This window comes from Centrocercus urophasianus, unplaced genomic scaffold (genome assembly GCF_019232065.1).
Source record: "Centrocercus urophasianus isolate 14NV4802_14NV808 unplaced genomic scaffold, USGS_Curo_1.0 seq_10, whole genome shotgun sequence".
Classification (NCBI taxonomy): domain Eukaryota; kingdom Metazoa; phylum Chordata; class Aves; order Galliformes; family Phasianidae; genus Centrocercus; species Centrocercus urophasianus.
The window spans coordinates 72,928,371-72,952,921 of record NW_024884142.1 but is presented as its reverse complement, the minus strand read 5'-3'; the positions used below and the strand labels follow the sequence as shown (position 1 = coordinate 72,952,921).

Genomic DNA, 24,551 nt, shown 5'->3' with positions numbered 1-24,551 from the left:
ACCCCTCTGTAAGGGTAGTCTGTCTAAACAGGCTCTATATAGCAATCCTAATGAGCTAGGCCTTTGTAACAAAAGGTTTAAACTCCTTTCTTTACAGGGGGACTTTTTTCCCCCTCAGTAGACCACTCTCTGCAGTCAACATGAAAATTGCTACATCACTTAAACATTTTCAGAAATTCTTTCTGAATGCAATTTGTATAAGGAATAAACAATAAAGCACAAAGATAAACAAACCCAGCCAGAATTCATTCAGTATTCTAAACTGATCAGTCCTTTTTTTCCTAGGGATAGCTTTCACTTCAATGCTTATTTATTTTGAGGGTTTACTTAACAGCAAGCAGGTGCCTCTGTTTCTATGGAAAAAGCTGTCTTTTACAGCTTTACTGATGCAGAAAAAAATTAAATCTCATTTGCTTTTATATGTCAGAAATCATATTACTCTCAAACATATCTTTTGACAACACAAAGCATAGAAAATCTGCTAAAATGAAGTAAAATCACTGATTATTTGAGAGACTTGAGCTATTTAGGCAGCTGAAGCCAAGGGAGAGCAGAAAAAAGATAAAAAGTTTGAATTCATCATCATAGCTTTTATTAGTTACCGTGAATTTCTGCAGAAACTACTTTCCTCAGATTTATTTGTTATTTGTGGCTCTTCACATGGTACTGCACATTTGGAACTCTGACAATGCCCACCTGTCCTCAGAGACAAAGGAAATCACTGTTGCTACCTGTATTTCAAATCATCTGTATTTCTTTTTTCCCACTCACTTGAGCCTTTGTAATACCTTGTCTTGTCTACTTAGCCAGACAGCAACAACAGCATAGGTTCACATGTCTTCTGCTATGGCAGATCTAGTAGACAGTCTTAGTTCTGCAAGATGAATTTTTGAAATTCCTAACTGTTTCAAAATGATCTCACTGAACAAAATTCGAACTCTGTAATGACTTGATCGCAGGACTTGAAGTTACACTAAGGAATTTTGTTGATGACAGTACATTGGTAAAAGCTGTTCACTCCCTCAAGAGCAGAGAAGCCCTGCAGAGAGCTATTTACGCCTTGGAGAACTGAGCAACTACTACCTGAATGGAATGAACAAGAGCAAGTGCCAGAGCCTGCCCCTGGGACCACACAACCCTTGATATAATAAGCTGGAGAGCAGCCCTGCAGAAAGGGATCTGAGGATTCTAGCTGTGGCAAGTTGAACACGAGTCAGCAGTGTGCCCTGTCAGCCCAAAGGGCCAACCACATTCTGGGGTTTCTTGACTAAAAGATCAAGAGACTTCCCCACAAAGCCTGAAACAGAACCTAAATCTGAGATGAAGTTCAGAGCTGTAGGTGATTCTACTGAAGTCCCTTACAGCTGGGCCAGAAGTGGGTAGATTGGCTTCACTGACCTCTGTATTAGTTTTGAAAGTTTTTGGCCAGGTCTCTCATGCCATATGAGCAGAATATCTTATTTAACTATGTAGCTGCAAAATTCATCACAGTATTAACTATGAGGATGAAATGGTCTAAAAATTGTCATTTTTCTTCTCCCCCATTTATTCATAAACACACCGTACAGTACTCCAGACTCTGGTAATATTCATTTTCATTACATATCATGATACATCACTTTATTTTGAAGTACAAATCTGGAGAGAAAATGATTTAAAAAAAAAAAAACAACAGTAAATGCAAGTGAACTTTAAAAAAATAAATAATTCAAATAGTCCTTGTACAACAGAAATGCATGACGCAGCCTAAGGAGGCAGGGTGTGCTTATTTTTTAATCTCACCCAATATGTGAATCTCACATTGCATGGTCCCAGCTGAACTGCTGTTAATATATTCTACTCAAGCCTGAAGTGAATTGATAGGCTTGCCTTTGTTAAACAACAGATATGTTCCTGGTTTTAAATCTTGGAAGGTTAAATTATAAATAGCATTAAAGAACTCTGGAATTGTTATGCTGTGCTTTCTAGGACACCAAGTGCTGGCAGAGGAATGAGCTGAGGCAAATAAATCAATATTAGTGAAACCAGCTCTGAGAAAAATCAGCAGAGTTTCAACTGATCTAAACTAACACTAGAAACAGCTACATTTATGGAACAATGGGCTCAAATACCCATCATAGATATCTTGGCAAATATTTTCCTTCACAGTGTGTTTAAATGGTACCATATTGCAAAGCTCTAAGACAAACTATCCATGTTACATTTCCTAAAATGTATATATATAGCTCATCTCCAACATGATGTAAGTCTAGGATAAATAGAAAACTGATCACATCACTAATGATGTGAGATGTCTAGGCCTGGAACATACCACAAAACAAAGGAAAAAAGGGAGTTAGAACACAGTAATAAAAGGAAAAGAAGCATCTGCATCTGAGAACAAATGCTTATTCCCAAAATGAGTAAGTTTGTTTGTAAATCAAGAATTTACGTCACTCATTCTACTCCTACTAACCTGGTTAGTAAGAATGAAATAAGTGAAAGGTATGCCATCATATTTTCAGCTAGGCTATTTTCATGTAGGTATAGATACCACGCATATATAGTGCCAAGGGCAGATTGGACATCTTTCACAACTGAGTTCAACTCCAAGTTTCCAACAGCAGCACAGGAAATGGCACTTAAAACTGAAAGATTTTATTTCTTTTTGCAGAGTGCATACATTTATTCTCTTACCTCTACCTCAAATAGTTAAAATTCGTTTGAAAAAAAAATCTAATAATCAGAACAAATAGACAAAAATATGTGAGAAATCCTCCTAAAAATCTAACATAGAGTGAGACAAGCTGTGAAAAGATGTGCTGAATCATACAAGATATGCTGGAAGTACGGATGATTAAGATAATAGTAACATGATTCACAAGCAAACTCTCATGCTTTATAGAAAAATCTGCCAGGCACAGTGATGTGTCAGAACTCTCTTGATTTTTCAGTTTGTTAAATACCTCCAAGCAATGACTTACTAGCATTTCACCAATAATAAATCCTTTACAGTTACGTATTTTTATTTCAGTAATTTTATTTTGTAATTACAATTGTATGGTTTGTAGTCTAGTCTTTCAATTTGTCTGCATTAAAACAAGATTTCTTTATGTCTTCTGTGTGAGAAATTAGTCATTTCAAAAAATTGTGTTCTCATTTATTATCTAATGAAATGGATACAGGCATCACAATGCTGTCATCAGGTTTTAACATTTATGAAATAGAGAATACAGCATCACCGAACAAGAACCATAACCAGAGACAGAAACAGTAATAGTACTCAACATACCATGGCACTGTCCATTCCAGCCTCTGAATCCCACTCTACAGGGTATGCATTGGTAAGAGCCAGGAGCATTAATACACTGTGCATCCGGACAAGTAGTTGGGGTCATGCATTCATCAATGTCTTCAAAAGAGAATACAGAAGGAAATACAGGTCAAAACCATAACAGAACACTGAATAATGAAGGTAATGTGGTTATCCTGACCGCCTTAATTTTATACTCACAGATTTAAGGAGTCAGGTACTTTCTATAAGATACCCAGGAAGGTACAAGTTGGAACAGACTTAGACCAGTGAAGAGGCATCGCTAAGACAGAAACTGGATCACAGTATGTGCAACAATCTGAATTCTCTATTATACTGCAATTCCTTGGTTAGGCCCTGCACAACACGCAGATCAGATTACCGGCTTAGATGGGAATGAATTCCTTTGTTTACATCAATCATCTAATCACTGAACTGTCTTGAGGTACCTCCTATCATCAGTCTCAGGAAACTTCGGAAGTGCACGGGAATGACAAACTGTAACTGGCTTTGCAAAGCAAAAAAAGTAATCTGGTACTCCTAGTTTACTCATGACAAAGCAAGAGATAGGTTCTGAAAAACTCAAGTATTTATGGCTAAGCTCTAAGCAGCTACTAATAACTTCTTATCCTGCACCACAGAAACCCACAGTACACGAAGCGTATGCAATCTAATAGAGACTGCATGCAAAAATTGACATTCAAAGACATGTTGCTGTCCAGAGACCAATGGCTAGATCCTCCAATTTAAATTATGTGCACAGCCTCAATCCAGCCTGCTCCATACCTGAGTATTACTTTATGACATGGTTTAGTTATACAGCAGTAATCTTTTCTACAGAATACTTGCTTTGCTCATTGCAAAGAACTAATGAAAGTCACATAGTATAAGTTATCTCTAACTCAAGCTCCCTAAGCACCTGTCCCTTCCCTGCTCCAAGCTTTCTACCTGTTGCACCTCCTGCAATTAAGGACCGCTGCTCCCACCACAGATAGTGCAAGGGTAGCAATTTACGGCAAGTTCTTGGAAGAAGCTCACAGAGGAAAAATTGCCTCCAACACCTGTACCTTAATTGGACAATGCTCCAACCTCTAGAGAATTTGACATTCTGCCTCCAAAGTAGTCACTGATTGTGTACAAATCACATTTTTTCATAGAATCACAACTGTCCAACAGAGTACTTTCTCATAAAAACAGCAACAGGCCTCTTAAACCTCTAAGTTTCAGACCTGCAAATGCTTCTCGGTGAAACACCTGTGAGATTTTAATTAACAAACTACCTTCCTCTGAAACCCACTCTCAGAACTGCCTGGACCACATTCAGCTTCAGAACACGTAACATGAATAATGTATTTGGTACAGAATTTTTCTGCCATAATAAAGTCTAAATGTTGCAAAGCTTTACAAAAATCACAAGATTTTCATAGAATCATAAAGGTTGGAAAAGACTTTAAGATTGTCTAGTCTATCTGTCCATCTACCAGCAATACTGCCCCAGGTGTGGTCTCACCTCTATGTTTCTTATAGGAAACTCACTTGTTTGCAGTGATGTTCCACTATGCCTTTAACACTACTCCGTGAACAAGGAGCTCAGCAAGAAGAACGTACATGCAATCTGTATGTCTCCCCAGCTGGGCCCACAACACTGTGTGTGCATATAGCTTGAAGACAGAATTAAGATAGGTCAAGTAAGCGTAAATAAACTGCATGTATTACATGCAGCTTAGGGATATTTGCTTTTATTTTTGAAGTGAGAAGGAGGTAGAAAGGAGTTATTTGTGGAATTCGAAATTTGTTGGTAGGCTGACTATAATGCGTAGGTGTAATGACACGGCAAACTGATTCTCTGAATGTGTCATTTCCTTGGTTCGATGGATTTAGTGTAGGAGGGATTTTCCCCAAAATAACCTTAAATAACTTTCAGCAGAAAACTTCATTTTGGAGACTACATATCATTACACCACCACACTACTTAAAATACAAGTTAATAAGAAATTTAATGTGCCGTGATATTCTGATTTTTTAGTCTATTTTAGTCACAGAGATTCCCTACTGACAGAGAAGACTTGGAAAAATAGTTTTAAGAGCAGTGTGTGAAGTTTTATTAAATAGGAAAAAAACCTATCTGAACAGAAAAAGGAATGTCTTAGTAATGCTCAGTGCAGCAAATATGTCCCCAGCAACTTTATGTTGCTTATCTGCTAGGCAACCTAATATGTTAAAAATTTTACTGTCACAGGTAATTTAGAATAAAGGATGAACAAAAGCTACACTAAAATAAAACAGCTGTCCGTGGTTTTTAGTTCACAGTTTGTGCTGAAAATGAAAAGAAAGGGGAAAAAAAAGAACAAGAAAAAACGCAAAAGTGTCACAATGGAAATAACGCGAAGTTCAGATGTCCTAGGATCTCCTGCAACATGAAATATCTGCTAGATATATATTTCCAAACTAATAAAAAATATAGTCACCTTATCACTTATTACCCAATCTGTTTGGAAACAAGAACTTTTATAGTTAGAGGATTCCATGGCAAGTGCTGCCAAAATAACTGTGCTGAGATGAAACAGTATAAGCTGTTCCAGATTTTGTCCACACTGGGGGGATTCCTTTGCAGCATCTTACATCTAGATAAGAGGAATTGAACTGCAGTTACAGACATCCAATAACTGAAAACGTTTCTTGCTTAACCTTGCTCCCTCTGAGAATTCTCCCTTTGCAGATCATGCCTCAGTGCTAAACCTCCCTTGAGCAGCAGGCAGTCGTAATCTTTTCAAACAGCAGTAACATTTGGAACTTGCTGTGATATGAATAAATTGTAACTTAACTTAATTGTCCAGGACATATTGTAAGATAAAACAATCAATGCCCTTTTGAACATTCTGTCATTTTTAGCTGCTGCACAGGGGGGAATTAAATGACCTGAAGGCAAACTAAATGTGAGAGAAATCCAGCAGTAAGTCTAAGGTAGAGAAATTACCCATGAAAGTAAGCACGGAGTAGAATGGGAGAAAAGAACTCTGAACACAAATAGATGTAATGCTACTGTGCCAAGACATATGAAAACAAACAGCAAATGAATGTTGAAATGAATTAAAAAAAGATATCAGGTAAAAAAATTAATAAACATTCAAAAGTCTCTGTGGAGTTATTTTAGTATTTCTACACAATATCCTGCTTTCTTTAAAAAAAAAAAAGTAGATGTAAAGTTTGCTATTGAAATCAGAAACAGCAGTCAGTAGGGAAACAGACAACATGAATAAATGCCTCCTCGTATTGTGTTTGTTTGGGTCGGCAAACATTACTTTGTTACTACTGGTGAAGAGTCCAAACTTACCTTCACATTCACCTCTCCTGTTCATCTGGTACCCACTGTCACAATATTCACATCTATACGAGCCAACAGTATTTATACAGAAACCTTCCCCACAAGTATGAGGTCGTGAACATTCATCAAAATCTGCAGAAATGAAAAAAAGATGTTAAGACAAACTCTGCTCCACCATGAAGTAAACAAATGCTCACATCATCCCTAAACTCCTCTCTAAGTAAACATTAGTAAATAAGGTTAGATTTTCAAACTGTTTGCAGGTCACAGCCCTAAAATCCTTTTTATTGAGCAGTTTTGTCTTTATCTTGTTGCTTGTAATTGAAGAGAGAATAAGTTCTAGAAACAGTCAGGTGGTAGGAAGAAGGTAGTGATCAACCCTGTGATTGCAAACACATTACTTGCCACTGGGTGCATCTTGTGCTCAAGGCAGCACTAACCTAAGGAAGATCATAGCACCTTCATCTGCTTCTGTTACTCTGCAGCATCCTTGGATGTTTGCAGTTAGCGTCCAGAAATATGGTTTGTTACAACTGCTACTGACTGAAAGAGCTGGGAATATTTTTATTTCCCATCACATAAGGTGTTTGTACTAAATGGTAGTTTTCCTAAATAAATATGATACTGAATGTTTTTTTGTCTTTTTTCCAACAACAGATCAGTAGGACAACTCACTCAAATACCCTCCACAATACCTAGTGAGAGACAGTTAAAAATACTTCCTGACATCAGCCCAATACCAATGTCATCGAGGAAAAAAGGCAAAAGGAGATTTCAGGGAGGTTTAGATAAGTTTCCCAATTCCTTTTTTTCTTTTTTTTTTTTGTAGAGGAGAGCAGCAATTACCAACGCAGTCAGTTCCATCTTCACTGGCCATGAATCCAGCTTGGCAAATGCATAGGAAACTTCCCTCAGTATTTTCACAGCGTCCAAGGGAACAGAGATGAGGTGTCTGATTACACTCATTAATATCTATAAAAGAAATCATAATATAAGACTGTAGAATAACACAGTTGTGATTCAGTCAATGCTCACATGTGACGCTTTTGAAAAGACTGTCCTGTAATTTTTGTAACTATTTGAAAAGATGCACTGAATGGTTTTGGTTGGAAAAAACTACTCTTATTGGCTTAGACTATATGACTTCAGGCATTGGCCTGAAGAACGTGACATGATTACTATTCAAATCACTGCACTGAGTGTAAGCGGACACAGAACATAAATACAATTCAGATGAAATGGAAGGATTTTAAGTTGCCATTTGGCTACATGTGTGCATGCGGATTATTCTTTAAATATGATAGTTGCACGTGATAGTATGTGTATCACTGTGAAGATACTGGATTTCTGGTAGCATGAAAAACTGATGGTATACAATCTGGAAATATGATACAATTAAGCCTTCCTGATCCAAGTTACAGAGAAACCAGCATTCTCTGAAAGGAGGAAAGATATCGATTCAGCTGCTTCCAAATCTGAAATGGCTCATTCAGAGCCAGCCTGGGCTCCTCCTCATTCTCATCAGAGCTCCCTGTTCGACAATTTAGTAGCTATGAGGGGACAAAGAGCTCACTTACAGATCTGTTAATGTGCTTCTGGGATGCCTACAGTATTCCTTCTCTTTTTCTGCAAGTGATTGGAAAGGAAAGGCCTAACAAAATGACTGGATTTAGTCCAGATGCAAAAGCTGGTTGTTTGTCAAATCATTCTGAGAAACAGGCACTACTTTGGCTGCTCCTTCTCTGAACAGAAGTGTGTTTTTTCCAAGCAGTTTGGCAATTTTAGATACTTTGATTCCAAACTGAGAAGAGATGGTCTGTCTCATCTCACAAAGGAAAGTCTTTCATTCAACTTTAATTAAATTTACATTCAGTTCTGAGCAGTGAAAAGCTGTATCAGAGACAAGCTGGGAAACTTCATTTGACATACAAGAACTAGTTTCTGTGTAGTTAGGAAGCATTTGGTAGAGGAAGCAGCTCCTGACTGCTCTATAGCAAATCCCTCCTGATTAGACTCTACATTTCAAACATTTCATAACACAATTATTTCAGATCTTTGAAAGCATCCATTCATACCAGAGCATTTTGTCTGCTGATCATTAAGTCTATATCCCTCGTAGCAGATGCAGGTGTATCCCACAGGCAAATTAATGCAGTGTCCTGCTCCACAGATATCAGGATTAACTGTACACTCGTTGATTTCTAAGCAAAGAAAACAAAACTTCAAATTATACTCTCCCAAAAAGTTGCTTAAATGCATAATATTCTGTAATCCAAGAAAAAACTTGGGCCTGAAAGCAACTGCAAATCAACCTTTTGAGTCCTGAGCTTCAGTAATAGGTAATTTATCTGGTAGATAAAGAAAACATCCAGGCTTTTCCTAGTGACATCTTTTCATATCTCATCCAAGATCTATAAATGGAAACAAAAACACACTACAAGAATATAAGAAAAAGATATACGATTTAATCTTTATAGAAAAGATTAAGAAAATACGCATGGTGGGTTTCCGATTTTTTTTTCTTTTTTTCCCTTACAGAATATAATACATCTGTTACCAGCTTGGATGTCTTTGTAAGATAAGGATATACAGTAAAGGGCAGCACTGGATGCTCAAAGAGTTGTTTCAGAAATTCTCTGAGTATGCATGTTACTGCAAAGAATACTAATTAATATATCTGGATGTATATTTAATTAAGGTTATATATGAAATGGTAACTTCTAAGAAATTATATTCTTAGAAGTTATAATTTATGAAAGAAGAATAACAGAAAAAACACTAATGTATATCTACAAGGTTAACTATAGAATGCACAACATACTGCAAGAAGGAAAATTCTAGAATTCTCCGTAAGTCCTAGTGGGTTAAACCAACCATCAAAAAACTAGAATCAGTTACTCCAAATGCAAGCATGTAGGTCTCTCCAAAAGTAATGCCTCCTATTTATTTCTGTGGAAACTATAACAGATACAAAGAGCACAATAACACAATCTGATAGAGCACAGCTGTGGCTATAAAATACTCCTTTTCACATAGACACCACCATTAGCCATGCATTTTCACCGGCAGTGATCAAGAGCCCGCATGCTGCACTCAAAAGTCTGAACCAGTGGAGATGACCCACTGTTCACAACCACTATGATAACACAGTTTCCAGGAAAACATTGCCCACACAGTCCATCTTTCTTTGGCCCAAGCAGATGGAAGTCAGAACGTGCCAAACCCTGACTGTGAGGTGGGTGTGGTAGGACAGTCCAGTCAAGATAGGCAATGTGCTCCACTGTTTTCTAGCTGATATGAGGCCTGGAGTCATCGTGCTGTAGAAGAAACAGCACTGGTTTGACTCTACAAGTTTGAGTCTTCATCTTATCACAAGGCAGTGATCAGAATTATTTGTCCAGGTTCCAGGAAACCTGGAAGAATTACCCCTTTCCTATCCCAAAAGACAGTGGACATCACTTTACATGCTGAGGGTTGCCTCTGGAACTTTTTCTTCAATGGGGAATTCACATGTCACTACTCCACAGAGTCACAGCGGTGATATCATGTCTTGCCACTGGTAATGATGTGATCGACCCAGGAAACTGTCACCTTCAGCCTTGGTTCAGTAGGTCCTGACAAATTTGAATTTGAATACGGTGTTCTTTCTGTTCCTGTGTAAGCATTGGTGGGACCCACTTGGTGCAAGCTTTGCAATATTCCAATGTTGCCACCATTGTTTCCAATGCATTGAAGCTGATGTTCAGCTCCATACACAATTCCCAGATCATAATCCACCAAGTTGCAACAATGAGATGATCCAGATGCTATTTTGTGGTGTGACAAGCTGCACAAGGCCATCTAGATTGTAGCTCAGATTTCACATCACCATCACCTCTGCTGAAATGCACCACCTACTGCCTCACCACGCTAACAACCACTGTTTGGTTTCCAGAAATGTCTAGCAAGCACTGATGAACGTCAGTAAGAGCAATTTTTTCCACATGGAGAAATTCGATGACACACCTTTGCTTCATATGCACTTTCATATCAGACTGCCCCTCTGCTGCAATCTGTGACATAGCAACAAAATGCAATATCGACAGGAAGGTTCAACCTCTACTGCTGTATCACCAACACCCATCTCTGACATCATGGGCCAACATAATAAGATAGGAGGCATTACTTTCAGAGGAGCCCTCATGTATTACTAGGAGAGGAATGGTCAACACTTCTAGTATTCAAATAACACACTATGTGCTGAGATAATGATAAAATAGGAGTTTAAGAGACGCAATGATAAAGTAGGAATATGAAGACTGCAGGGCATGTTGAACTAGATCAGCAAGCTCTTATCCAACTATATAGTTCAATCAACGTATCTATGAAAGTATCAAAGAGCTAAAATTGGGCTGAATGCTAAAGCATGAAAGGAAATTCACGGATTTGGAGCAAAGAGATACTAAGATCTGTACTGCAATATATCTGACCAATGAAATTGAACAATTTTTCCACGGGTGCTCCAGGATTAACCCTATAAGAGGTACTGATATACAAACATGGAATCACTTTTAACATATGGGACAAAAACAGCAACAGAGAAAATTATGCACAAAGTAAGAAATGGTTAGCCATGAGTATGGCAGTACAGATTTCCCTACACACTTGCTGTTTCAAATTTAATGGCATCCAACTTAATGGCAGCATTAAGTTGAGCATCATAAGAAAAAGAAAGTTAAAATACACAGAGAATACTGAACTACAAAATCATGGCATAATTCTAGCATCTCTCATACTGGCAAGCCCTCCCTGGTATAAGAAATGGTTGAGAAAAATCCTACAGTTATAAATGCTGTAAGTAAACTGTGGCAAAATTGGCTTCCATCCACACATGTAACACACTAAATTCTGGGAATTTCCACAGACGGTCTCTTAAACTGGTTGCTTTTTAAAAATGTAAGTAGTTTTTTTCTGGTTAATCAACATTTTGATATTAAAATGTAGTGAACTTCCGCAGGACAGCAGACAGGACAGCTCCACAAACAAGACAGAAGACCTGAAAAGAAGACTCACTCACACAACCTGCATGTACGGAAAAAATGAGTATAGATAGAAAGGAAATGCTGGAAGTTTCAAAGAACAGCCCACAGTTTGCAGTTCTTGCAAGATCACATCGGAAATAGTCCGCTTCAGTTTCAAAGAGAAAGGGTCTTTTGTAATCCACTTTAATTGGGAGATTTTCTGTCCCAGATATCTAAAATGGTTTCTGATGCTTTCTAAAAGCTGCCTTCTCTGTCGAAGGACAAAATGGGGATAACAACAAGAGTTTTAGCTCACGTATAATCCTTCTCTGTCACTGACAAAAAATCACTTCTACCACAGTTTTCCAGAAGGAATACAGCCTGTGGATGAAAACTCACCATCCATCATCACATCTGGAGCCTGACATAATCTCTCTTGTTTTTTTCAGTCCTGAATTGGAATTTATTTAGTCCACAAACCTTGATTTAGTAGCTCACAGTATAATGTGATATTGCTCCTCAGTGTTTCTTTTGCTCACCCACTCAACACCTTTACCGGTATCTAACGTTAGTCATATTCTCTACCTGCAGAGGTCTCTTCATGGTCTTGAAGGGGAAAAAAAAATAAAAATGCATACACTTCTTCAGTCTCACTTCCTCAACTTTTATACATTCAACTTCTACCTCTGGACAATGTAACACTAGACTTTACTACTCCACTGTCTACTGTATCTATCTGGTTGCTGCTGAGTACTCTTCTAAGAGCAAAGCTTGCATCAGGATGTTCCTCTTGTCACTTTTTGAACACTCCACCTCCAACAGCCTGGCTAGTCTGTAAAGCTCAGACAGGGCATACACCAGACTGACCATACCTGTTCTGCTTGATACTATTCACCTCACTGACTGTATAGTCTTACTTTTATTTTCTGAATTATTGTAGTGCCTAGAAACTCCAGTTATAAATCACAGCTCCTTTGAACACATCAAAATAGAGTTGTGCATCTTTTTAAACCACTGAAAATGCTGTAAATGCATATTTGTCTCTGCTGTTCATGAGTCAATAATTCACATTACTTTGCACATTACTATACTACAATACACATTACTCTGCAATTGCAGATTGGGCAGTATGAGGTGGAATTACTCATTTTTGTTTCTACCATGTATTTGCGGCCACAAAAATCACAATCCTGGGAGGGCCTGTTCCAGGCTCTGGTGACAGCACCCTAATTTCTGTACTTTTTCTTCCCACCTCTCCATAGAGTACTTCTTTCTGTTCTACCGCAATATTGTCTTAGCTGTTCTAATTCTGAAGTAATGTGGAACAAGTTACTATGTCAGGAATTCAGTCATTTCTTAACTTATTTTAGTACTTAAAAGGAAGCACAATACCTGTAACTTGAGTAGGTGCAATTACTTGACTTGCACTCGAAGTAGAGACTTCAGGAGCAACTTCAACAGGCAGAGGAGGAGATGTTTTCTCAATCACTACTGTGTGACATAGAATGGAAATCAATCATATATAAAAAACAAACAAACCATTCCTAAATCCTCAGACCATCTACACATGATACTGAACTAGCCAGATACTATGAGGCTTTTCACTAGTTTATTCTGCTTAGATCTGGCGTAGAAAAAAATAGTGTAACTGGGTAGCCATCATTCTACCATTTTACATTTCTGAAAAAAACTGAGGTGCTGAAGAAAGCAAGAACAGAAAAAATCTGCATTTGAAGTTACACTTACTTCTACAAGAAGGCACTCATTAAGTTTTCTCTTGAGTGGATTATAAGGCTTTAACTCTGCTGACATTCAAATCTCACATACTCACTCCAGGATATCACTTTTGTCTACAGCATATCTTTGTTTCACATTTGACACTTGCATAGCACCCAAACAATGCCAACCTCTCAATTCATCCTGCTTCAGCTTCCATGGCTGGTTTCTTTTTTTCCACCCTTTCTGCTCATGGAAAAATTGCTTATTAAGCAATTACTCTGTTACCATTGCTATTCTCCCATTCTTTAAAGAGTTGCAAGTACTCTTCAGTGAAAGACAAGTTACCTGGAAACTGTGGATGCAGGTTAATAGTTGAAATTCCAGGAGAAAGCTGAGGCTGTCCAGGTTCTAGGATTTGCTTTTCTTGATCAAGTGAAACTAATTCCTGAAAGAATAATTAGAAATTTACTTTCTGAAAATGCTGTCTTAATTCAGCTATCACAAGAAACCACGAACTCCTGGATTGAGAAACTGTTAATATTCTCCCATGAGAGGTTTTGGATAGCTAGTAATTAATCATCAATATAAATATTAAAGAACAAGGAATACTGTTTTTAAACAATGGCATTCAAATTAAGACTGGTTTTATTTGAAGGAGCCATTTCATGGAGATTCTAATCCTATCTTTAGCTTCATCACTCCATAGTTCTCCATCTTCTGGTCTTTAATTGCTTAAAAACAGTATTTAATTGAAATTCAGCATCACATAAAAGTATACAGTCACATCTGTAAATCCTTGACAACTGTGAAAGGTTCTCTCTTAACTATTGCTCTGAACATCAGATTTCTGTGTTAGATGCTTGTAAGCCTTTAGGAAAAAGGTATGAAGCACAGCTGCAGTTATTCATAATGGATCCTATGATCTTCAGCAGAGATGACCTAAAACTTCCAGAATGGAGGACCTAAAAACAAATAAGCACCTGTTCTCTGCTAAACATATTTCGATCCTAAAAAACTATGCAACTGAAGTAGGTATTAATGAGTCGCTCAGGCAGGCATCACAAACAGTCCTCACAGCTTCCTGCTGTTCGCCTCTAACTCACTTTCTGTAGTCGTAGGTCAGTCATCAGTGCCTCTCCTTCATACTGCCTGCAGTTTTCAATATCCTCCTTAAAATACAGACTCCAGGATCAGACAGAACAATACAGAACTTTACCAACAGCAAAGGAGGAGATTGAAGTCATTTATTTGCTGCACTCCCCTATTTGCCTGTTCTTCATGTATGATATCACGAGCACTTTTTGTTCAAAAAGAGTTGCTTGTTCCCCACAACCCCTAAATGCTCTTCAGAGTTACTGTATCATAGATTGCACACATTGCAGACATTCTAATTCCTACACATATTACATGATGTTTTACCTGATCGGGGGCTGCAGTTGCCACTAAAACCAGAAAGAAAAAAAAAGAAAATTAATCAATCTTCACATAGCACCAACTTACACCATTCAATTTTAAACTACTATCACATTTGAAGATGGTTGTTACCATTACAGAAAGCTTTCAGACTCCATCCTTATTCCAAAATTTTGAAAAACTGAAGTAATGTTCCTAAAACAAATGTAAAAACTAACCTGCAACCATCAAGGATTCTGCACACCAATCAATGCTTATAATTATTTACTTAGCATTCAGCCTTCTTACAGGTTTCTTTTTTTTTTTTTTTTTCCTTCAAAACAATTCAAGAAACTCATTTGTAATTTATTGTCTGACTAAACTCTTACAATTTCTTAGGTAATATCAGCATCTGTGGTTATTTAAAGGTTAGTTAATTCCATTATCATAGTGACATGTAAATAATCAGTAAAAATCTGTTACAAATTCATTGTTAAAGAAAAACATGTTGAAGTAGATTTTTTTTAATGTAAGCAAAAGTATTTTTGTCTTGTTTTTCACAAAAAAATTACTTCGCTTTTAGGAAAGAGGAGTAGAAATGTCATGCAACTTTTCATTTTCCACTGCAGTTTGCTTTTTTTTTTTTTTTTTTTTTTTTTTTTTTTTTTTTTTTTTTTTTTTCCCGAATTTGCCTTTTGTTGATGAAAATCTGTATGCCTCTATATGACCTTTTAGGAATGTTTTTCACTTGAAAATCAACATTTTCCATAGGAGAAAAAATCAAACATATCCCTCTTTGCACTTCAGTCTCTTCAGTATTAGCAGGGGAGGCTGACTAGCAGACCTGGGAGACCTGCTAATAAAATTTCAAAACTTCAAAATCTGAACACATCCCAAAATGGAATATGAAGTTCAACCATTTACGTGTGTCATGACTGACTCACAGCAAGCATTTGTGAAGGTGGTTTTGGGCTTTTACCTTTTAAATTATTTTTAAAACTAAACCTCTTTTTGTCAGATTCTGTGTTTCATGATTTACCAGAACATGGCAATGCTTCTCATCGCTAAATTGATCTTTGAGGAAACGATACACCACTTTTTAACAGAGAAAGACCCAAAGGCATATCTGAGATTATACAATCCTGCACATTTGAATGATTTATTCTCTCAGATTCAGTTTAGCACTATTTTTTTTTTTTTTTTTTCCCCAAAAGCAAAACCAGGAGCATTGATTCTAACAGGAAATAACTCCTCTTGCATAGAACTCTGCAAAATCAACTGAATGAAACTCTTTCTAGTAATGGCCAGACATACAGATAAGTAGCTACTGCTTGGAAATAACTTATTATGCACTCTGTATCAGCAGGTTTTTCAGGAAAGTATTTCTGCTTGCTTATAATTAGATCATGCTAAATTTGTTGGCTGTGTATCTGCAATAGCGTTGCTTTCTGCATTTCTTTGTTTCTGTCTTTGTTTCAAATTCAGGGCAATTGCAGCTGTTCTTAGAGAACTTAAGAAGTTCTTAGCAGAGCTTGTAGAAAACCACAAAGAGTCTGCAAGAACATAAGTAAGGGAATCATCTAACCATTAAACAGTCCAAAGTGGTCAGGCTGAGGGAGTGCACAGCTGAGGGGGATGAAATGTGGCCACAGGCTGGTAAGGCATGCCCAAATCAGGTGGTGCTATTCTACAGAGATACTAATGAGCCCTTCACCCTGCCTCCCAAATATCAGTGAATCAAAACCTGAGCTGAGTCCTTTGTTATATTTTAGAGATGATAAACACCTTTACACATCATACATTTGCTATTTCTTATCATAAACGTTAATCAGACTAAAGCAATTTCTCTCTTTCCGTAGTGCTCTCAGCATATGGTGGGAGCTATACGTAACTCCAGAAATCTATCCCATAAGATAAATCATCTATTACACGGAATGATCTGCCTTGGGAAGTGACTCCTTTGTCCTGAGCTGTACACAGCTACTGTGCAAAGAAACATACCACTGAAGACACATGCACAGAAAAATAGAAAGACTGAATTTTCCCACTCTCACCTTCTTGCACAGCCATGTCAGGCTCACTTTTCTGTGAGAAGGTCAGTGCCTCCACCGGCTCTTCCTTTGCTGGGAGAGGTGGAGGAGAAGTACCTTTAGCAACAGGTTGAGTAATCGGGGTCTTGCCAATGACAGGTGGCTGTACTCTAACTGCAGGGTGATGATATAGCTTGTTTCTGTGAGGGCCAGAAACCGTATAACCCATTCCACCAGGGCAGATTTCCTTAAAAGCAGCTAGATTTGGGATGGGAAAATATTCCTTTTAGGAGTCTAAAAGTGCAATATGTTGACATAGTGGAAAACATAATGAAAACCACTAATAAATTTAATCTGCTACTGTATACACATTTTTATTTCAAAAAATATTTAAAGAGAAACTGCATTGCATACTAGTATGACTGAACGTTCTCCCAAAAGCATGTTCCGGATGCTTATTCCTAGGTTTCCACTACAGTTTAACATCTTTCTTCAGTTATGTTTAATCCATCATTATGATCTATCAAGATCATTTTTAAAATTAATCTTCTCCAAACAGTACATCCTGAGTGCAAATTTAAATATGCAAATTGCCATTATCATAAGGAATGAAAATTACTATTTGTCACTCCTTTTTTGCAGAAACTAAAGAAAAAGAGTCTCATAATTCTTGTACTAAAGGAACGGAAGAGTATCAATCAGAAACAATATCCCATGTGATACCCATTAGAAGTCTCATACCAGCCCTGATGCAAATTGTACTGAAACAAGTGAGTCCTCCTAAAGACCTCAGTGAGCTGGATGAGGATCATGGGAAAAAAAAAAAAAAAGAAAAAAAAAGTAAAACCAAATCACGACTGGAAGAGAGGGGCAACAATCTCATTTAGAAGGCTGGTATATTGCAAGATAACAAAAGTCAGGCAGCAGAACTTGCTCTAATCTGTGCAAATGTTCTACACGAGCATCAGGTTTTGCAGTCCTAGTGGAAGGCTTTGTTCCCACCAAAGATAACAGTTATGCTCCTGTCAGAGACAAGGGACTTTAGGAGTCTGGCACTGCTTCTTTGTTCTCATTGCTATAGGTAAAGCCCATGTCAGGATGAAACACCACAGATGTAGCCTTCCAAGTGCCTGACGTGATTTCTTACAATTTCTTAAGGGATGTACAGGGTGGGACATTGGTAGATTTACAAATATTGCTTTGAAAACACACCAGGGTTAAAAAAGAAATTAGAATCTAAAAGAAAAACACAAAATACTTGCTATAGATACCTCATCAATGAAGTATTTGAATTATATACTAAGTTACAGATTTTTGACTACAAATGATATATTTGCAGTGACTACAGATAGTATATTAGTACTAGAGAAAGATGAAAGGTGAAACTGATTAAATCTAGTGGATTCAAAATAATGAAATACTTTGGGAAACATTAATATCAAATTTTGGCAGAAGAACACCCAATTGAAGGTGAGAGTTCTGGTCACAGAAGACAGACAGACAATTTGAAACCCATCCCTTTGGATGTCGGTATAGGGAATCTTAATTGGAGTCATATTCCCTCAAATGCAAAATAGAAAGGTGGACTTGATTCTCACATAACTCATAAAAGTGCTCTCAACACCTGCATATACAAATCTGGCCGTTTTCAGTCTCTCTGTAGAACTGGCCTACTTCATACAAATATTTTAAAAGATATCAGAAAGAGATGATGATTTTTAAATGCAGTGACTCTTACAATAACATGGGATGCTGCAGTAAATACATTACCCCATTCTGGAACACCCCACTTTCACACATTTTTCATTGAAAACTCTGAAAGATCATTATGAATTTAACCTGTTACAAAAAGGAACATGTTTTTAAACAACAAAAGTCGCCATGAAATGGGAAAAGTGTTTCCCACATAGCTCATCAAAACTTTCTACTCACAGATTTTCTCCCAAGTCTTTACATTAAGAACAGCCATTAAAATATCAGTATCATATTAAATGATGTATTGTTATGACAAGAAAGCAGTCACTGTTGTAAAAAAAAAAAAAAAAAAAAAAAAAAAAAAAAAGATATATTCTCGGCTCCAGAATATATGGAGTTGGACATGAAGTCTCATGCAATATTCTTATAAAGCATTTACATTAGCATTGCTAGTCACTTGATGAAAATGCATTTTGCTTCATTAAAAGGTTATAAGAAATATTATCTGAAATGAAGCTGGAATTCAAAATCATAATCAGCAAACTAGCAACCCAATAATGAGAAATAATGGCTTTAAATATCAATTGAAATACTCGAAAACTGTGGTTATTTCCATTACATTCCATAAGCCCAGCTTAACGAAGTAAGGAACCTGTTACTTTCACTGCACCTCTGTTAGCCGTGGATTTCCCAGAACCATTAGTTACTTTTCAAAATCTGAATCCTTACAGTATTCCAGAAAGATGCATTATTTGTATATAACAGTGACATCTTCAGCAGCAGATTTGGTATGAAGAGTAAATTACAAAACAAATATCTGTGTTGAAATACTGATCAGGAGGGACATTATATGTGTCACAATAAGTTATATTCAATGATGTTTTAAAAGATATTAATTTGACCATATACTTGGACAAGCCACAATATATACCAATTTTTACCAGACTCCAAGTTTGGTCATTTAATTTTTAGGCAAAGTCAGAGAACAGAAAGAACTCTGAAGCAGTGACCAGCAATTTTAACTATCAAATGCTATCATCCTTTCACCTGTGCCTTTAAGAAGTACATAAGTATTCTACTATCACAGAGAAACTGTAATAACAGAACAGTCCTAATTTACTGACAGACACTTACAATTTATTTTCAAATCAATTATTAGATTATTATTATTTTATTTTAAAAAGCATGTGTAACAAATTTTTTTTAATTTTAAAGAGTGGTTCTTACCTGTTCCTGGAAGGGGGCACTTCTCACAGTTTGGGCCCCAGGCTTTTCCAACACTGCAACAGCAAAGCTGCTTGCTGAGCTGCACAGAAAGAGGATGCATGCATTGCTTTCCTGCACTGACAAACCGGTAGCAGGGTCCTTTCTCTTCAGCAACCATAGGACTATCAGCTGCAATGGAAGTGGAAGAGAGGATGGTACTGTTCACTGTTTCCAACATGTATCTACATGGCTGCTGAATCTATGTTGCTTTATCTTATTTATGCTTTTTTTTCTTATTAATGCTCCATAATTCTATGACTTGTACATGTGTAGAAACAGTATTTTTCATTGTTCCTGTTTTCTAGCTACTAATGTTGTCTGCACTACTATCCAGCCTGATCTCATAGCATGCATTTTGCACTTAATCTTCAAGCCCAGAATGTTAACCAGGAGCTCTGTGCAGAATTCCACTGGGCACACTGCATAGATATAATTTTGCACTGCATACTAGAACACTAGTTAAAATCTGCTATTGTACCACACTGATGGAAGCATTGGATTATCTGCTTTGCTAGGGCAACACAGGAATATAATTTACACTTTAAATAAAACAGAAGTTCTGAAAATTGTTCAAAGTTACTTCTCAGCCCCACATAAAAACCCACATTGGGTTACTGAGATTGTAAAGTAAAATGTCTATTCCTTTCGAAATTAAAAAATTGAGTAAAATAAAAATGATAAGAAGATACCTAATATAATCCACATTCTTTTGGTCATACCTTGAGGTTTAGATTTGAAGATGTTTTGTTTCATTGACAATAAATGGTGAAATGAGCAATACCAATTACTCATCTTCCCTAGCACTTAACACACTAAACATTTTTCTCCCACTTAAATTTCATTGTACTTAACCCGTTTGAACTGCTGCAGTCTGTCTGCTTCAACCTGATTTTATTATACTTCACAAATCTAAGGCAAAAATGTCTATAGCTCAGACTTGGAAAAATATGCAGTTTTGCTTACATCAACACTATGTGTAGCAGTCTTCCACCCCTAAAAGCTCCAATGCTTTTACAACATGGGGATTTCAAAACTCTCAAAGAAGAAAAGAGAGGTGTGTGAGGGAGAGGCCTTTCAGCCTTCCATAAAACCATAATGGAAACTACCCAGGCTAAAGCTGCAAAGACGGAAGAGGAGAGTGTAGGTACAGAGCTGACGTAGGCTGGGGAAATAACAGAAAGGGAAAAAAATGTGAAAAATAATTACACACTGGTGAGAAAGACTCAAGAGGGTAAGAGACTGAATCAGTCTTTTGAAGGCTTTGAGAAAGGAAAAACAGGACAAGAATCTGGATGGCTGATGGTCCAGGGCTTCCAGGAAAGAGACAAAAAAGAAGTATGAGTGCTCAGACTGGCTAAACAAGTTGAATAAGAGAACATGAAAAAAGACAAGTACAGCTTGGAGCAGTAAGTGTCAGTTATAAACTCTCATAATGAATTGCAACTAAGCATCTATTTCAGTACTTAGATCTGCACTATTACTCACCTATGCATCTTGAAAGGGTAGGATCTGGCACAAATCCCAGTTTGCAGGTACATCTGTAGCTGCCCATGGTATTCAAACACTCACCATTAGGGCACACTCCCTGTAACTGACATTCATTGATATCTGTGGAAAAATTCAAAATAATCAGATACTGAAACAGGATTGCACCCATAGGAACATAAGTTCACAATACTTAACAATTGCTGAGACTTGTTTGATGAAGTTTGCTGTTACCAGGCTGGTTGTGACACTGTCTCTTCCAGGGTGTCACTGAATTATTCTCTAATGTCTCATGCATTCAGGTCTCTATCATGTCTGGTATTGGATCCATAATTTACTTACTCTTAGACAATCATCTAGATACCAGCTGTAACCAAGTCAGGCAAACTAGCATTTTATTCCAGGAGACAGTAACAATGTAGGTCTGCACCAATAATGAAAATCTCAGAAAGAAGGAAAAGAAGGGACTGAAGGAAAGCAAAGGCAAGCACAAGACCATAATTTGTCTGTCCTGGCTTATCTCTAAGAAGAATAGCAGAAGCACATTGAAATACATCTACTTAAAAATGTTTATGCACATTAATCCAACACAAGACTAAGCTAGGAAAAATTGCCTACACTGCTGTATAGAGAAGATTTGAGCACAAGTCTGACATTTCAGTCTGCCTTTTGGAAATTAGGTAGTAGTGACCATTAAAGTACATAGCAAAGTACATAATACATATTAACTTTCCTCTTAGTTTTTATGAACTCTTCACAGGTTTGATGATATCGTATGTTGCGATCAATGATGATGATCAATGATGATAAGAAACTGAATTTGTAAAATGTAACAGGTGTGCTGGAATTAGCTTTTGGAAACCTACAGAAAGCATCTTTAAAATCTTTCACATTACTGCCTTCATTTTACTCCACAGGTTTGACTACCTGTCTGTCAGTGTGTTATGATATGACTTAAATTCACAGCACAACAGAATAGCAGTAGCAAATTCAGTGCTGATCTTATCCCTTAGCTTTTCCACTACTGTACCCAAACTAATCTTGACACTGACTTCACCTCTATGCACTTAGCCACAATTGACAAGGTTGATAATTTATATTCAGTAACTTTGGATGAAATACAATGGAAACAACACAAATTATAAAAGATCAGCTCTGCCTCAAAGGAATTACTCAGTGAAATTCCCAGACTGTATGACCTTCTGACCCCAGAGGGAGCAGACTATTGAAAAAGGAGAATGGTAAAGGAAAAAAGAGAAGAAAAAACTGCTGAAATACTCTAAAGATCTTTAACTAGAGCAGTTTATGCTTTGACGCATCCAATCTGAGCAGGAAGGTATTCCATATAAGCAGTATATTGTTTATGAATTTCGCTTATACAGAAGATGTCAACTGGACTTGTTTTAATGCACTTGAAAATTTTTAGACACCTTCTTCAGTTGCTTAGTCTAATTAGGTTCATTATTTTGCTCTGAAATCTTATAACAGGACTGAAAGAATCTACAGAGTGCCAACTGATTCCAAAAGGAAATACCATCACTGTTTCAATATCGTATTTTCTGTGACTATTAAGGGGAATGAGCTAAATAAAACAGTCCACAAACTGAAGACATTCCTGAAAAATCCCAAAATAGAAACATACTGACACTGCTGCAAAGTTCTTAGGAAGAATGCATGTATTGTACTCTCCATTTTCAACATATCAGGCTCAACAAGGAAGATATAGATATTATTACAAAAGACCAAGAAGCTAATATAAAGCAAATACTGAAACACTCAGAATCTACTGTTGAATTTTCTACGTGCTGTAGAAACCTACTGGAATTTTAGACCATAGAAAGGCTTGGGTTGGAAGGGACTTTAAAGACCATCTACAGTCCCAACTCTCTGCTGTGGGCAGTGTTCCCACCCACCAGCTCAGCCGCCCAGGGTCCTCATCCAGTTTGTCCTTGAATCCCACCAGAGATGGGGCACCCACAGCTTCTTCAGGCAGCTGTGCCACTGCCTTGTCATCCTCAGATCAGTCCCGAAATTCTTCAAAATGCTTTTAAAACAAATAAAGAAAAAAAAACAGCCTAGAACTTTATGCCGTGTTGCTGCTGAGAAAAGCAGGCACTGATATGTATCAAATACATCAGCAGTACTCTGAGAAAATCACATTTTACAGTTTTGCCTGCTAATAATGAAGGTTCCATACCATGGTTTAGTAAGGTGTCCAAATTGCAAAGAAGAAGCCATCTCCTTGTTGTTCATAAATACACAATCATCTTCCTTCCCAAATGATTCAGTTCTATAAAAAAACCTCACCAAAGCCGCTATTACTGTCTCTATTAAAATTCTTTCTGGAGAAAATATTCTTGAATGCCTAGTATTTAAAAATATTGTCTTGGATTGTCTGTACTACAGAGACCCCACTCATGTACACTCTGTTATTGGTATTTAATGTGAGCACTGCCATGTGCTCAGCTTAAAACACAGGTAAATAGCAATGAATATTCCCTCCACAGCTTTCCACAGTTCCTGGTATGGACATTCCTCTTGCTAAATTTGTCTAACTTTTTATGTTGCCTTCATTGTGCATGCTCTGATGCCTCAGCTGAATTCAATTATAATTAAGTTAATTATATTAATTATAGTCTTTGCCAAGTCATGTTTTCTGGATGAGTTCACAGAATTAGAGCTGACACTCTACGTTGAATTGCACAAGCCTATCTGGGGATTAAACAGAAACAAGCCAGAATTTGATTACAAATTTCAAACTTTCTCTCTCAAAAAAAACCCCAAATAAACCATAAACAAAAACAAACAAACAGACAAAAAAAAAATTCCAAAAACATGAGAAAAGTTTTTAGAACCTATGTGTGGAAAAATCTCTTTTAGACTTATCAATTTCATTTCAGGCTGTTGTTAAATGTCACCAACCCAAAATGTTTCTTACCACTTGCCAGCCAGTCCAGCTGTGCAAACTGCACTGGAATCAACTTATTCAGGCAGCTAGGAAAAAAATCTGGTTCAAAATTAAAAGATTTTATTTTTTAAAATCCATCTCTTGTATGTATATATATATATATATATATATATATACACACACACACATATATATACATACATATATATATAAATATGGATTTTAAAAACAATGAGAATTAGTTTGCCCCATTGTAAAAACTAGAGACAACTAAGAAAAAAGGTAATGCGAGGAGCTTTTTCCACACTGCACCTGGCATGGCTTTACCACAATCTCTCACAGTAGGTGCTGTTATGCATAATTAAGGAATTGATAAAGTGTTGATTTTGTTGGAGTTGCTGCTTGGCAAAGTGAACGATTTGACCCTGCTCAATGAGTA

At 37.0% G+C, this 24,551-nt stretch overlaps 1 protein-coding gene across 7 annotated transcripts in view; it reads right to left on the bottom strand.

Moving 5' to 3' along the window:
- LTBP1 (latent transforming growth factor beta binding protein 1) overlaps positions 1-24,551 on the bottom strand; it is a 177,988-nt gene that overhangs the window by 44,619 nt on the left and 108,818 nt on the right. For 2 of the 7 annotated variants that reach the window (XM_042823309.1, XM_042823473.1), the window contains 10 exons: positions 21,205-21,327; positions 19,681-19,848; positions 16,783-17,016; positions 14,756-14,778; positions 13,682-13,781; positions 13,010-13,108; positions 8,693-8,818; positions 7,464-7,589; positions 6,627-6,749; positions 3,272-3,391 (listed from right to left, as the gene is read on the bottom strand). In XM_042823309.1, coding sequence (XP_042679243.1) covers positions 3,272-3,391; positions 6,627-6,749; positions 7,464-7,589; positions 8,693-8,818; positions 13,010-13,108; positions 13,682-13,781; positions 14,756-14,778; positions 16,783-17,016; positions 19,681-19,848; positions 21,205-21,327 — 1,242 coding nt within the window. The remainder of the gene's footprint in view (positions 1-3,271; positions 3,392-6,626; positions 6,750-7,463; positions 7,590-8,692; positions 8,819-13,009; positions 13,109-13,681; positions 13,782-14,755; positions 14,779-16,782; positions 17,017-19,680; positions 19,849-21,204; positions 21,328-24,551) is intronic. The other 5 variants (XM_042823790.1, XM_042823635.1, XM_042823393.1 and 2 more) reach the window with 3 other exon arrangements.